This window comes from Neopelma chrysocephalum, unplaced genomic scaffold, assembly GCF_003984885.1.
Source record: "Neopelma chrysocephalum unplaced genomic scaffold, ASM398488v2 Primary Assembly neopelma1_91, whole genome shotgun sequence".
NCBI classification, from domain to species: Eukaryota; Metazoa; Chordata; class Aves; order Passeriformes; family Pipridae; genus Neopelma; species Neopelma chrysocephalum.
Genome location: NW_020897753.1, coordinates 1,362,252 through 1,376,399, shown reverse-complemented (window position 1 = coordinate 1,376,399; position 14,148 = coordinate 1,362,252). Strand labels below are relative to the sequence as shown.

Here is a 14,148-nt window from a genome sequence, read left to right as displayed (position 1 = left end):
GCTTGAAAGCAGATCTTTCATTTGCCAGAGTAATCTTAATATTGCGCGTGTTGTGTAAATGTTGTCATAGAACCCGAGGAAGGTCTTGTACACATGGATGTGCCATTTTTTCCATTGACATCACTTGTGGTAGGAGGACAGTGGCTCCCTGACCTGGTTCCCTGTGGAGGACAGGATCCCTTCCAGGTTTTCACTCTTCCTGATGGAAGGTGAAGCAGGAACAACTGGGCTGATTTACTGAAGTTGCTTTGGATTTGCACCCTACTGCCTCACAGACAGAAGTGTCACATGGAAAGTCACTGTGCTTGGGATTCTCATGCAATTATCTCCTCAAAAACCAGCTTTTTTTATAGCCCTTTATGACCTTTGCATAACATCACCACAGGTACCGTGACCAAGCACCTCTGACAGAGGTACCTCAGAGGGGAGAGTATTCACTGAGTGTTGTTTTACCCTTTCCACAACTTGGAGCCAACTGGGAGAGACGTTTCCATGTAAATAGTTTGAAAAGCCAGCGAAACCTATTTAATTGTGTTACTGGAGAACTGCTGGCAAAGAACTGGTATCTGTTGCCAGTGACCCCCAGCCATTAACCCTGTCTCAGATATGAGCGGTCCCTAAATGGCTGCTTAGGCAAAGAACAGGTACCTCCAGTCCATCTGGGCTGTTTTCCTTCCCCACTTATTGCCTGGGAATCTTTTTGCACGTGACCATAACGAGGTTCCACATGCTCAGTTTTGGCTTTCTCGCCCTTCCCTGGGCTAGGATGGGAAAACAGGGGTGGAATAGTCTCGTTTGGTGCATTGCACTGAGCTGAGCACACCCTTGTTTTGGGTGCCCCTCTCCACGGATCCAATCCGTGTTCCATGTGAAGGCATAGTTTGTGTAAGGTCAGCAGGGAAGCACAGTGCTGCTCCTCCGGCTGGGATTCCTCCACTGCTCAGAAACTGCAGGAGGCTTTTTGGAAGGCAACAGTACCATGGCACAGGGAGTTTGGAGAGCAGCTTCCCTGGGCACATCTGGAAAATGAGCATGAAAAAAAACCTGTGTGTTACTGGAAATGTTGGGTCTGTGCAGTTAGATGGATCCCTGGCAGGAGAATCATTTGCAGGCTGAAAACATCAATCTCTGTGTTTGTCACTGTTCTTGTCATCTTCCATCCTTTACTGCATTTAGGGAAACAGGCCAAGCACTGCTAAAATTCTCTTACAATTGAATGGCATTTGGTGTACATTCCTTCTTGTCTGAGATATTGTCTGAAATATTAAGTATTTTTCTCCTTATTTGCTGTTTCTGTTGAAAAAAAATTGGATCTCAGAGGGTTGTAACTCCATGTCTTCCCTCCCTTTCATCGTTCACACTGTTCGCAGTTGTGAAAACTTGTTTTCCAAGTAGTTAATACTAAAGAAGACCTTCAAGTGTAACGCTGTCAAGCTGAACACAGAAAAAGGTGAAGCTCGGGACCAGAAAAGCAGTAACTTTTGAGTGGGTTTCTTATCAGTGCACTGCAGAGGTGCAGCATGATTTAGAACTAGTTTTTCACCTTAATTCATGAATAAGACCAGTATTTTTCATAGGTAAGTTATGTATGAAAAAGTGGGTATTTTATTATTTCCTTTTTTCCCTTCAAGTTTTTAAAAGCTTGATACATGGTAGCGTTGGATCAAGGCACACAAAAGACTGGCCAAAGGGCATACAAAGCACTTTGGTTCTTTAGTTGAAGAAACAGAGTGATTATGGCAACAAAGAGTGGCTTGGGGTTTAAACATGAAATAGCTCATAGTCCAGCAGGAAGGCAGAGAGAAATACAGATTTATCAAGGATATTTCTGGAAAACTGTGACAGTAATGGGCAGTATTCCTGACTGTAAAGGCAGTGTACGGGACACAGACCTGTATATGCTTTGGAAGAGCTGCATTCCCCAGCTGTCTGCTCACCTTTGGGACTACAGTTTTTGAGACCTTGCTTATATTGCCTTGGTTTTTATCCTGCTCTCTCTTCTGGTGAAACTGCACTTTCAGCCCTTTTTCTGTTCAAAGCAGTTTCAAAGTGTTGTCTCTCCCCGCCCTTTTCTCCCAAATGCCTTTGAGCATCCATCACTATTTTCTCTGTAATACACAGACCACTGGCTTTGATAACCAAAAATCTATCCCTAAACTCTATCTACCCCCTTGGTTTGTAGAGCCTAGCACTCTTTTTTTTTTCTTTTTTTTTAAATTCCTTGTTAGGAATTCGATTGTTTTCTTCTAGGGATCAATTTTTTTCTTAACACGTGTCAAAAGCTTCAGTCTCATGCATGTCATTGATTGGATTATTTGCTTTTAAATTGGATTTCACCATTGTTGAATGGATATATCCAGACAGCTGATATTGCCCATTACTACACACATTTTTGTTTATTGAATATTGTCGTGGTTTACAGATTTAATAGACCCAACATTGAAAGTTCTGTGAGCTTTTGCAACCACTTCTTGATCTTCCTGATTTGCCAGGTTCAACATTATTTTATTGATACCAAAGTGAAAAATGGCCTGTGCTTACACTTACAAGGATCTCAGATGAATGTTCTGACTGCTCAACACGGCAAGAAAATTCACTTTCACAGTCAACAAGTCATCTTACTCAGTAGAACACAAAAGTTAAATGGTCTGTAACTTCAATATTAGCAAGGAAAATACAGTACAAATTACTAAAAAATACTAAAATATAGAATTGTGGTCAGGTATCCCCACTACATTAATCGCAGCAGTAGCCTGAAATTTGAAACTTTTAATAAAAAGTTCTTAAATATAAATTATATGGCAAATGTACAGTACATTGCTTTGTCAGTCTTTTAATCCAGTGTTTTGCAGTAGAACAGCAACTGTTAAGTCAGTCTTTTCTCGTTTTTCTTTAAAAAACAAAACAAACCCAAAAAAACCAACAAAACCCAAAGCAGTCTTTCCTGTCCCCCTCAGTATCATGAGTGTGAGTGATCTGAATCTGGAATACCACTGTCTCTGTAGCTCCTGTTACTACTGCTTTCACTGTGGCTGTTCTTGTACAGGTTCATGCCGTTGGGCGGGAAAATGGTGTGTATTACAAACTCCTCCTTGGACACTTGGTCGTTGGTTATCGGTATCATCTGGAAAGAAGTCTCCCTGATTTCCAGGATGGAGTTGTCCTTCTTGGTTCCCGCTTCGGCGTAGTCGTCCTTTCTCCGGCGTCCCTTGCTGTAGGCGCAGTTCCGGGAGAACAGGGAGCCGTTCCTGTGCACGTACCAGCACACCAGGGCCAGCAGCGCGATGGCCACCAGCGCCACCGCGCCGCCGATGATGGCGGCCAGGGGCAGGCTGGAGTTTTTGTAAGGTTCTTTCTCCTGCTCCCGGTTGAGGGTGGTGGTGGGGTTGTACATCTTGAGAGGAGCCGTCTCGGTCTCGATGCACTCGGGCGTTTCGTCGGAGAGATAGATGTTGCTGGTTTCCATGGGAACCATGCACACACGGTACGGCGATTCCGGCTCCAGAGCCGTCAGCAAATAGTCGCTTCTGTCGCCCGTAACTATGGTCTCAGTTATAGATCCAAATGCAGGGCTGTGGCCCATCTTGAGCCAGCTCAGTCTCAGAGCAGTCATTGGCAGTGCAACTTTCCAGGAGATGTGGATGGTCTCTGTGCTGACGGATTTCACAAAGATGGTGATGATTTTGCGTACCGGGCTCGCTGTGGTTCTGTAGTTTTTATTTAGGTTGGGAGTCTTGATGTCAGGTTGTTTGGTCACAGACACTGGCCAGTGGCCCTGGGCCGGGTACAGCGTGTTGGGGACCGCGGTGGTGATTTGGATGGTGCTGATCACACCGTCGTCCTTACAATCGAACAGCTCCGCGCTGAGGTCCTTGATGGCCATCCCGCGCACTTTTTCGGGTGCCTGGCACATCAGTCCACGCACGTTCACTTTTAGAGGCAATGACTGCAACCAGTCCCGCACCCACTTCATTTTGCACCCACAGTGCCAAGGGTTGTTGCGGAGGAAGAGCTGGGTGATGTTGTCCAGGTCATCAAAGACACCCTGAGGTAAATTGCTGAGATTGTTGTTGGACATGTCCAGTCGGTACAGCTGCCGTAAGTAAGAGAAAGCATTGGGTGGCACACGGTTGATGTGGTTCTCTTGGAGGTAAAGCTTCCTTAGGTTTGTTCCCGGCAAATTTACTGGCGCCGCTGTGAGGGAATTGCGGACCAGCGACAGCTCTGTGAGATTGACTAGGTTCATGAAGACTTTGTCTCCCAGTCCATGATTGTTTAGGAGATTTCCATCTAAAACAAGGCGTTTTAGATTTGTAAGGTCTTGAAGGGACAGCTCAGAAATCGTGGAAATACGATTATCATCCAAGCGTAGCTCTTCTATGGTTTTAGGCAAACCCCAGGGGATGGTGCTGAGGTGATTTCGAGAGAGGAAAAGAAGTCTGAGATAGATGTTGTCCCGGAAAGCTCCATCCTCGATGCTAACGGCGGAAACAGAATTATCATCCAAATGCAGTTCTTCCAGATAAGGAATTTTGGAAAGTGAATCATAAGTAATGGTCCTTATATTATTCTCCTGCAAATGCAGTTCCTTAACATACTTAGGGAGGTTAGTGGGGAATTCATCTAGGCTGTTGTGGTATAAATATATTCTTTCCACCCTAAGCAAGTTCTTCAGTTCTGAAGGAATCCCAGCATTATTTATTTGATTGTTCTGAAGGAAGAGGGTGGTTGCATCCTCTGGGATTCCTGTAGGAATAGACGTCAAATCGCGATCATTACAATATATGAAACCCACATCACAGCGACAAACTGAAGGGCATGGCTTGGCACTAACAGAACAAGGTGCCATGTCAAGTAACAGCCCTATTTTAGTCCAAACTAGGAAGATGCTCCAGGTTACACTAATCATGGTCAGGAATGATGAGATTTGTATACAGTTCTGATCTTCAACAAATCTAAAAAAACCAAACAAACAAAATTATCCAGATCATCAGTGAAGAAACTGCAATGAAAATTAAACTTCAACATTATAGAAGATATCTGAAACACACACATTAAACCAAAATTCAAGCTCATAGACACATTTTGCTTTCTTTTCCTTACATCAATAATTTTACCACATCTTGTACTAATTCAATTAACTTAATAGGTTATTCTGCAAAGTGACTGAAAATAATACAATTGAGTATGTCTGATCTGTGAGTTGTTTTGCTTAAGCAAGAAGGCTCTTTATAAGGATTCCTTCACATTTCATGCATACAATCTTTGTTCACAGATACCAGATAAGTACAGAGTTAAAGTCACGCCAGAGTTCAAGTAAATCATTCTATATCTGAAAGATAAGAAGTAATTCCTAAGCCAGCTAACTACCCCAGGAGCCCTTAAGTGAACTATAAAACCCTTACCAAACCCACAAGTCAGCGGTAGCTATTTTGGAGGTCCAAAAATAGCCCTAATGGCAAAGGATGATGTGCAGACAAATAAGGAGGGGCCAGTAAAGACCTTTTCCCAAGGCCTTCAGAGTACTCCACACCACATTGTGCAACTCCCAAACACTGTGGCCTCCTTTGCTTGGCGTTCAAGCGGGAGTGTTTCGAAAGGTGGATGTCACAATTGGTAGAGCAATGGCTCTCTAGTTGACTGGATGAAGGATTTCATTACATGCTCAATTTCATGTTTAAATATTTGTCATTCTCAAAAGTCTTCTTTACTAAGCAGCACACTAATAAGAGACTATTTGGCGGGTTTAACCACGTTTTCCCATCTTATTAGTAGCATAATATAAATTAACTCTTGAGACTGAGACTGTACTTTGCATTAGTAGTATGTTTGTACACTGAGCTCAGGTAATTAGCATTTTTATAGCTTTTAAGAAAACATAATTCAATTACCATTGTAATTAGGGTTGTGAGAACTCCTGCAAGATGACCTGTGCATTAAGCAGTGTCATGACCTTTCCTCCTGTGGGTTCATATATTAATTGAACTTTATTCTCCAAGGCATGAAAAGGAAAATAAATTAATATTGATCCTACCGTATTTAAAGGTATGAGTATGTTTTGTGCTTGAGGATATCCAATAAAGGAATGTCTTTCTCTCCAGTCACTCTCAGGGTTTACTCCATGGAGCAGTTTTGTCCTTGGAGGTGTTTACTCAGATGGTCCCTGTTGGTGGTGTGTGTTTCCTGGCTCCTGGCACAACACTCAATGAGCATTCCAACCAAGATTTATCATGGTACATAAGCACACCAGGCCAGGGCGTAGAAAAGCTTCAGCTTCCCTCTATGTGTGTCCTCATGTAAAGTCTGTGAATGAAGAGCCCCTTTTGTTTGGTTTAATGCCTTTAGCAGGAGTTACTTCCTTTGTAACTCTTACAAACTCTTCTGTGCAGCAGAGTAGTCGGAGGAGGTGACTTCAGCACCCCGTGATGGAAACCATTCATTATGCTGAGGCTGGAGGGATGGCAGCCTCTTCAGGAGGTCAGGGAAGGGTCCTTTTTCCTATCCAGAACCATCCAAGTATGACCTTTGTACAGTAGCTACATCCCAATACATCCACACCTCTTTGGGAGAACCATTTTCCGACTCTTGTATTTTAACGCTTCCTCCAGATTTGTAATGCAGGAAAGAATTCCTCCCGTGCTGCAGGAAGGCAAGTTACTCTACCACAGAAACGTTAGATGGTCTTCTTCATTTAAAAAAAAGCAAACCAAAACCAAACACACAAAAACTATTTCCTTCCCAGAAAACTCCCCTTGGAAAGCTTTCCTCGAACTCTTTAATTTCCTGCAAAAGTAAAAACAAAAAAATTGGAATTAATAACAACTAGACATGGTGGACACTAGAATTAAGAGCTGCATCCCCTGAACACATGACTTGCACACCTTGCTATCCCAAAACATTGGTATTTCCACAAAATACACAGAGCTCTTTCAGGAAACATTTTGCTGCTTAGTCTCATGTTATGCTGGAACTGTATCTTCCCTTGTTTCAGTAGGAAAATAAAGGCAGAGAGTAACAAAATATTTGGAAATGATGTTTCCTACCTGATGACCAGTGATGCCTCCTGGGAGGAGGCCGAAATGGTTGCTTACTTTGTGCTCCTGGTAAATAGAGAGAGATGATGATGATCCTCTCCTTGGTTTCAAAAGTAAAGGGAGCTAATTACTGTTCAGTAGGGCCTGGCTGAAAGGGGACATGTTTTTGCTAATATACTGTATGAATATTTCCCATTTTGTACCATGATGATTTTGAGTCAGGGACTAGCCAGGCCTCTGCATCAGCTCTTTGGCAACAGAAATACAGATGTGGGTTTAGTCTGTAAAATTTCAGAATATAAGAAAAATATTATCTCTTTTGTTTGATTGTGTTTCTTAAAGAACTCTAATTATTTTTAACTGGGATTTTTAACTTGGGCTACTCCATATCACTACTGCAGAAAGTATCCAGTGAGATAGCAGTCTGTGTCCCCCGAGAGCCTGCATGGTTCTAAACAGAAGTGGTTAAATCTGAAATTCAAAAAAAAAAAATCCTTGATGTTTCCTTGCTTCTCCCTTTCGTGACTGCATGTTAGTCCAAAGCACAATCCTTGGAAATGCTCGTCAGGAGCAGTGTGCTGAGTAAGCCTTGCTTAGCTGCCCTTCCTGGGAGCAAAACTAGAGCAGCTTCTGGTCCTTCATAAAATATTCAACCCAAACACAAACAGCCCAAACTCAATTTTTAAAACTGCCTTTTGCGATTTGTGGCAGGTCCATCATGCAAACGGATCAGTCACTGCTCCTGCAGCAACAGGAAATGTGCAGTGATACAAAATTACTGAAGTAGAAATTATGCCGCTCTCTTTCACAGAAAAAAACATCAACATAATTTAAAAAACAAAAGCCCCCCATTCCAGGGATGGTGTAAGTGCCCAGCGAGGGAATGGAGAAACCTTTTCTCTGCTGTTGCAGCTCCTCCGAGCTTTGTTTTCTGCACCTTGTTTTCAGCCAGTTGTGCAATGAAAATAGGAGCTCAGAACGAGAGACCCCCGCTGTGGCATAAATATTTTAACATATGCTTTATCCAAGACAAAAACTCAATCCGTGTGGCCACATTTTAGACTAGAAGGGAATGCATGTTTATTGGTAACTTATGTAATTTGGGCAAATTATATAATCATTAGAAAATGGAACGAAAAGCTCTGTATTCTTCCAGGGTCCAGTTTTCTTGGGCTATATTACTGAAGTGTTTGGGGAAAGAATTTCAGGCCCTATTCCTGAAACTTTGAAATAAACAGCTGCTTAACAGCTGTAGGGGAAAAAAAAAAGGTATCTCTTAGGAACTAATGTGAAGTCGTGACAGAAGGTATTTTCTGGAAGGGCATTGTGAAGTAGGAATATAAATTCCTTAAATAGGCCTTTGAAGGCTACAGTAACTTTTAAGTACTTAAAATCATAAATTTCCTTTAGAACTCTGAGCTGTAAAAAACTTGTTAGTATTAAGTAAAAGGTTAGCTCCAGTATGCATACATTACATAGATCCATGCACACACAGAAAGTAAGTTCATTTGTTTTACCTTTCTAGCACATAAACTGTTTCCTCTGTGCTCCATTTGATAGTCATCTCTTCATTTATTGCCACTATTATAATAGCAGTAATGTGGAGGATTAAAATGAAAGCACTAAAGCTCATTAAGTTCCTGGAATTTTTTTCATCCCTCCTCTCAAAATTACATGAAAACAAGGGAGAGAAAAAAGAAAAGGTCTCTTTGGAGAAGACGACACTGTTTCAAAAATGTGGATTAAGGCTATACCCCCCACTCCCTTTCTAAACTTAGAATAGTTTTCTCCAGGTCTTGATTGTTTGATATCTTGCACTTCCCTTTTATAGCTCGAGCCATAGCTGAAAACAATGTTTTTGCATATCAAAGGCTCCAGTGATCTGTCTACAGAGAAGAAGGGAATCCTGCTGCCATGCTCCAACTTTCCCCTTCTTGAGCTGTCTCTAAATATTCCCTGACACCAAGTCATTATAGCTGATCCGGCGGGATGAAAAGAAAAGTGACCCCCACTGGTACAGACACTGTGTCCAGGTTTCTGCAACATCAGACTGGGAGGCTTCATGGACACATGGTTTTGAAAGGAGCCATTACTTTTGAACAGAGCAGGTTTTAGAAAGTCTGGGCTAAAATCAATTTTTAAATGCAAAAATCACCTTTTTTTTTTTTTCAAAAGTAACGTCAGAACAGCAGCTTTTTTTTGCTTATCTTTATGATGAGTTGAATGTTTTCCTGAACTTTGCTGAACTACATGGTTAAATTACTTTTCCTGGGACTGTGAAAGCAAGGGAATTACTAGAGATAGTGGTAATGTGTGAGCCCTGCACGTGGACTTATCGCCTTGGCACAGCCAAGCAGGGGGGCATCTCATTTTAAAATGTTCAAAGTAATTTGTGCTAGACAAGAAAAATGTACCTCAGAAGAACACTGCATTTATACTAAGGTCTGGAGCCCAGCTGTACTCCCTGTCCTGTAGGCAGGCAATAGCATAACAAAATAAATAGTTTTGGTATATTTGACAAGTTGAGATTTTTTTTCCTAAAAATGATGTCAAAGATATCTTTTCTTTCCCAGCTGTGATAAAACGCGAATAAAATCAAGACCTGTCTCACTCGAGGTCACCCAATGCTTATTTGAATTTCTAATCTACCTCTGTGTTCTCCAGCAGGAACTCTGGTAGTTCAGTGGCTCCTTTCTGACCATCAAAGTAATAGGGGGAAGGGAAACCCCTCGGTATTTTTTAGGTTATAAATGACAAAAATAGCATTTAAAGTCACCACTAGAATATACATACTTGATAAGCCAAACAATTTACTTAATCAGTGCACTTCTATTCCTGAGTCGCCTCTGTATTTGTTTAGAATCTGAAATGTATCAGAAACACAAAATGTGCTTATTTTTTCAAATACTTGTGAAGTCTCTCTACTGCTTCAATGCCAGTTGTGCTTGCAAAGGTCATGCTGCTGCTTAAACAGCTCCACCAACTTATTTTCTTTTTTAAAACAAGTTCCACAGTGCTAATCCAGTCTTAAAACAATGCCCATACTTTGTTTTCTTTAAGTGTATTACTCAGGGTTAGTTGACAGTGACAGCAAAATGCTTTCTAAGCACCCTGTCTAGGAGCTGCAATTTCCACGATCATCATATTTCAGGAAGGTGCCCCAGTCTTTTGTTTGGTGCTGGGCAAGCAGAAGGTCCTCTAGCTGTCTTTCCAAGGGGTAAAGAATGCAGAGGAGTTTGTTAAAGTGAGAGTGAGCCCTGCAGTCAGGTTGTGTCTCTGCCTGTCGGTGAAATTTGGTTAATTTTTTTTTTCCTGTTGGAGAAGGTTTTATTTCCTTGCAAAAAAAATTGCTCCCCTCTCTTGTGCAGTAGGAATATAATACAGCTTTTGTCTTCTTAGGTCTAACTCAAGTGTCTTAAAAAATGCAAATTTTTATGTGATCTTTCCTCAAACACAAGTGAATCTGACTTAGGAATGGATCCTGAGTAAAAGCTTGACTCCACACCTAAGATCAGCCAAACCAGTATTTGCTGTAGAGGATGGAAATGACCTAAGAGTGGTTCTCTTCTGAAGTTTACTTCTAAAAACCTTGCCTAGTTTTGAAGATGCTGGGTTGAAAAGACCCAGACTATTACTCTATTCCTACTCGCTCTCTTGTTTTGACTACTCTGCTGCTGCAAAGGTTGTGTGTTAAAAAAGCACTTTGAGGGGGAGTCTTTTGCAATGGCTTTCTGTTTTAGTGCTCTTTGAGTTTAGCCAATTATGGCTTCTAGGTTTTCTTTTGAGAGCTGCTGCTGAGGTAACTCGCCCAGGCTTTAAATAAAAGAATAGAGAACAAATGCTGCCATTGTTTCAAGGGGGAAAAAAATCTATTTTCCCCCCTCTTGACAAGTTTAGGTAGAATTATACCTGCTAGGGAGTTCCTGGCACAGAACCCCAGACGTGTAAAAATGTTACTCAAACACTGGATAAAGTTTCACTAGTTTTGTTTCTTTCCCTTTTAAAACAGCTGTTTGCTCATCTCCTGATTAATCAATTTGCTCCTCAAAAAATGAGGAAAAAAATGTTTGGAGTCTTACAGCTCATGAAAGGCAGAGCAGAGTTAGTGATGATATAATATATTTACTGAACACTCTTCCAGATTCCTGCCCTGAGTGGTGTTTGCCTGCTCATTAAAAATAAATGCAAGCAATCACATATTAATTCTTCTGTGCATTCCTGTGCTTTGAAGTGATGAAGGGAAAAAAAAAATCTTGAGGGCTAACTAGCCATTAGCATCCATGTTTCCTGCTGGAAGGAGACAAAGATGGCCATCTCCCAACTGAAGCCACTTCAAATAACTGCAGCGCAAAGTTCCTCAACTCCAGCAGTTGCTTGGATTAGTCACCGATCCTTACACAATATCTGACAACTTCCAGCTACTAGTGACAGAGGAAAAATTAAAAGAAAGAAAAAAAAATCCCAACAAGCCAGAAACTCATCTTTATTTTGTTCTTGCTGTAAAGTGTATCCACTTTATTTCTGGAGATTAAAGCTCGCTGCGAGTTTACTACAGAGTTTTTTGCCCACTGGGGGGTGGTACATGCTACAAAACCTGTGCTTTTTAAGAGCCACAAGTCAGATGTTTTTTGCTGCTGTCCAGTTTTCTCTGCTTTAATTACAACAAAGTCTCCCGTTGAGAAAAACAGAGGCGGCCTCCAAAGGAGGGAATTAAAAAAAAAAAAAATCACTCTTTCACAGAGTTTACAGAATTTCCCATGCTGATTGTATTAACTACAGTATTTATCTGGTTGTTCTCCAGTTAAAATGGTATAAATGTACCAGAAAAAAAAAAGAGAAAGAGAATTAGCATTTTAAATATATGCCAAGGGCTGTCACTGTTTCTGGTGTATCGGAGGAGCACAGAAGGCAGGAAAAAATACAGCTTTTAGAAGTGATTAAATGTGGATGGCAAAATAGAGAAGCTTGATAGCAGCATGAATAGAAGGATTAGAATAACCTCAGTATATTTTAAGATAATTGGCTTTCTGTAAACCCAGGTATACCTTTTGTTTATGAAATATTTGAAACCCGATCTTAAAGAGGGCTGTATTGTATGGTTTTGGAATAAATTAAAGGAAACTTGAGGGTGGGTTTTCTTTTGAGGGAGGGAAGGGCACTGGAACCTCTCAAGTATGACCTAATGTGTGGCATATATTGACAAGGAAAACACATACTGATCTTTCTGTTTTATAGCAAATAATTCTTTTCTTTGTACACTTGAATTGACAAATGCATTTTTCAGTCTAATTCAAAGAAATGTTCATTAAGACGCCGTATCCCCAGGCAATAGATAGTGAGCATAATTGATGCTTCTATCTTTTTGGGCAGTATATTTTAGACAAGGAAATTGGGGTCAGGATAATGAACTGTTTTTTTAAAGTCTGAACATTTTCAGCCTCTTCTTTCTACGCAGAGAAAAAGTATAAACGATTTATATGGAAATGCAGAACGTGAATTTTTTTTTTTTCCCTAAGAGGCAATGAGAAAACGCATTCAGCTGCATCCGTGCTCTTTCACAGGATTTAAGATTTAATTGTAAAGTAATTCTGCATTTTGGTGTGAATCTGGTGCAGAAAATACTCCACTGCACTCTGTGAACTGGCCAGAACTGATCCCTTTCAGAAGGGGAGCGACTTGCCTTCAGCCCAAATTAACAACCCGTCGCTAAGAGCATTCCCCGAATTAGTTAATCACAGACACTGGTCCTGGCGTTTGCAACACTCCTCTCGCAACTTTGCCTGGATGTGCCAGGGTTGAGCTCAAACCCCTTTGCGGTCAGAGAGATTAAAATTGAGGCGACCTCAAAGAGCAGGGCTGAGCCAGAGAGGCAGCTGTCTGTGCAAGAGCTGAGCTTTTATTCACCGAGGGGATGAGCTTGGAAACGGAGCAGCAACCAAAAAAAAAAAAACCAACCCCAAAATCACAAAGCTGTGCCTGGATGCTGAGAGCTATGGCAGATGCTGGGAAGCAGGACGGCTGCGCTGGGAAATGCAGGGATACTCGCGCTTCGCCTGAGCAACTAAGTTGCAGCTCCTAATTGCGTTCGAGGAAATGGGTTAAATCAAAGGTTCTGACACATCCAGCAGTCGCGAAATGGTTTTTGGGGTCAGAATCACGTAGAGATGATTCGTGCACAGGAGTGAGAGGCGAACTATTTATTTGCGAGCCATCTATAAACGAAATTTGCTGCGCTCCTACGAGGGCAGGCAATCACTTAATACACCGAAAACAGCTGAAAAGTTGATTAAAACTAGGCGAGGACCTATGGAACGGCAGGGGGATTACCAGCCGGCTCTCTTTCCCACAGAAAGTGGGGCGTCGGGGCGGGAATCGGGGCCTGTTGCATTCATTCTTCCAGTGCAACCATTTTGTTGCCCATCTCCTCGCCCGCAGACTTTGTGGTGCGGGGGGGACAGCGCTGCGCAGAGGCTTTTTTCTTTTCTTTATTTTTTTTTCCTAAATAGATGCAGCACGCAGGGAGGGATGCATGGAAGGAGGGATGGAGGGGGAAGTTTCCATGCCGGGGGAGAGATGCGGGGTGCAGGCAGGAGGCTTCCCCCGTCCATCCGCGCTGCACCGCGGGGGTCCCGCAGCGCGGGGAGCCGGCGCTGCCCTGCAGGTCCCCCCGCGGGGGGCGCGTTTGCGGCGGCTCCTTCTCCCGCGGGCAGCGCGGGCACCGCACCCGCGGCTCGGGGAGCGCCCCAGAAAGGTGCGGGCAGAGCCTCCGCGGGTCCTGCGCGCCCCGCCGGGAGGGCGGGCGGGCTCTCCCGCCGCAGCGCTGGGAAGCGGCTGGTGGGATGCGGGAGCATCGCCCCACCGTCCCGCTGCATCCTCCTCCTCCTCCTCCTCTGCAACCCGCGCAGCTCTCGCGGAGGGGGAAAAAGCGGTGATCCCGCGCTTACCTGCGGACGGGGCGCGGGCAAGGGGCGATGCGGGCGGCGGTGCCGGGCTGTGGTGTGAGCTGGGAGCGGGTCCGGCGCGGGCGCTGGAGCGGCGCGGGCGCTGCGCTGTTGGCGGGGCGGCCGCGGACGGAGCCGGGCGCGCGCCCCTCAAGTCGCGGCGGCGGCGGCGG

The 14,148-nt window shown here is 43.2% G+C and overlaps 2 protein-coding genes across 6 annotated transcripts in view; one reads left to right on the top strand and one right to left on the bottom strand.

Moving 5' to 3' along the window:
- The window catches only part of MACROD2 (MACRO domain containing 2), an 844,666-nt gene that overhangs the window by 91,235 nt on the left and 739,283 nt on the right, over nucleotides 1-14,148 (top strand). The window lies entirely within an intron of this gene.
- FLRT3 (fibronectin leucine rich transmembrane protein 3) lies at nucleotides 2,165-14,062 on the bottom strand. 3 transcript variants are annotated; one of them, XM_027693435.1, is made up of 3 exons: nucleotides 13,979-14,062; nucleotides 6,035-6,783; nucleotides 2,165-4,955 (listed from the first exon to the last, which is right to left on the bottom strand). In XM_027693435.1, the coding sequence occupies exon 3, from the start codon at nucleotides 4,907-4,909 to the stop codon at nucleotides 2,960-2,962; it is 1,950 nt and encodes a 649-aa protein (XP_027549236.1). In that variant the 5' UTR covers nucleotides 4,910-4,955; nucleotides 6,035-6,783; nucleotides 13,979-14,062; the 3' UTR covers nucleotides 2,165-2,959. The 3 variants fall into 3 exon arrangements, with proteins under 3 accessions (XP_027549236.1, XP_027549238.1, XP_027549237.1); XM_027693437.1 differs by lacking the exons at nucleotides 6,035-6,783; nucleotides 13,979-14,062 and adding an exon at nucleotides 5,892-6,028 and having other exon boundaries at nucleotides 2,165-4,746; XM_027693436.1 differs by lacking the exons at nucleotides 6,035-6,783; nucleotides 13,979-14,062 and adding an exon at nucleotides 5,892-5,997.

Coding starts and splice junctions, on each gene's coding strand:
- FLRT3 (XM_027693435.1), bottom strand. CDS start 4,909: ATGATTAGTGTAACCTGGAGCATCTTCCTAGTTTGGACTAAAATAGGG.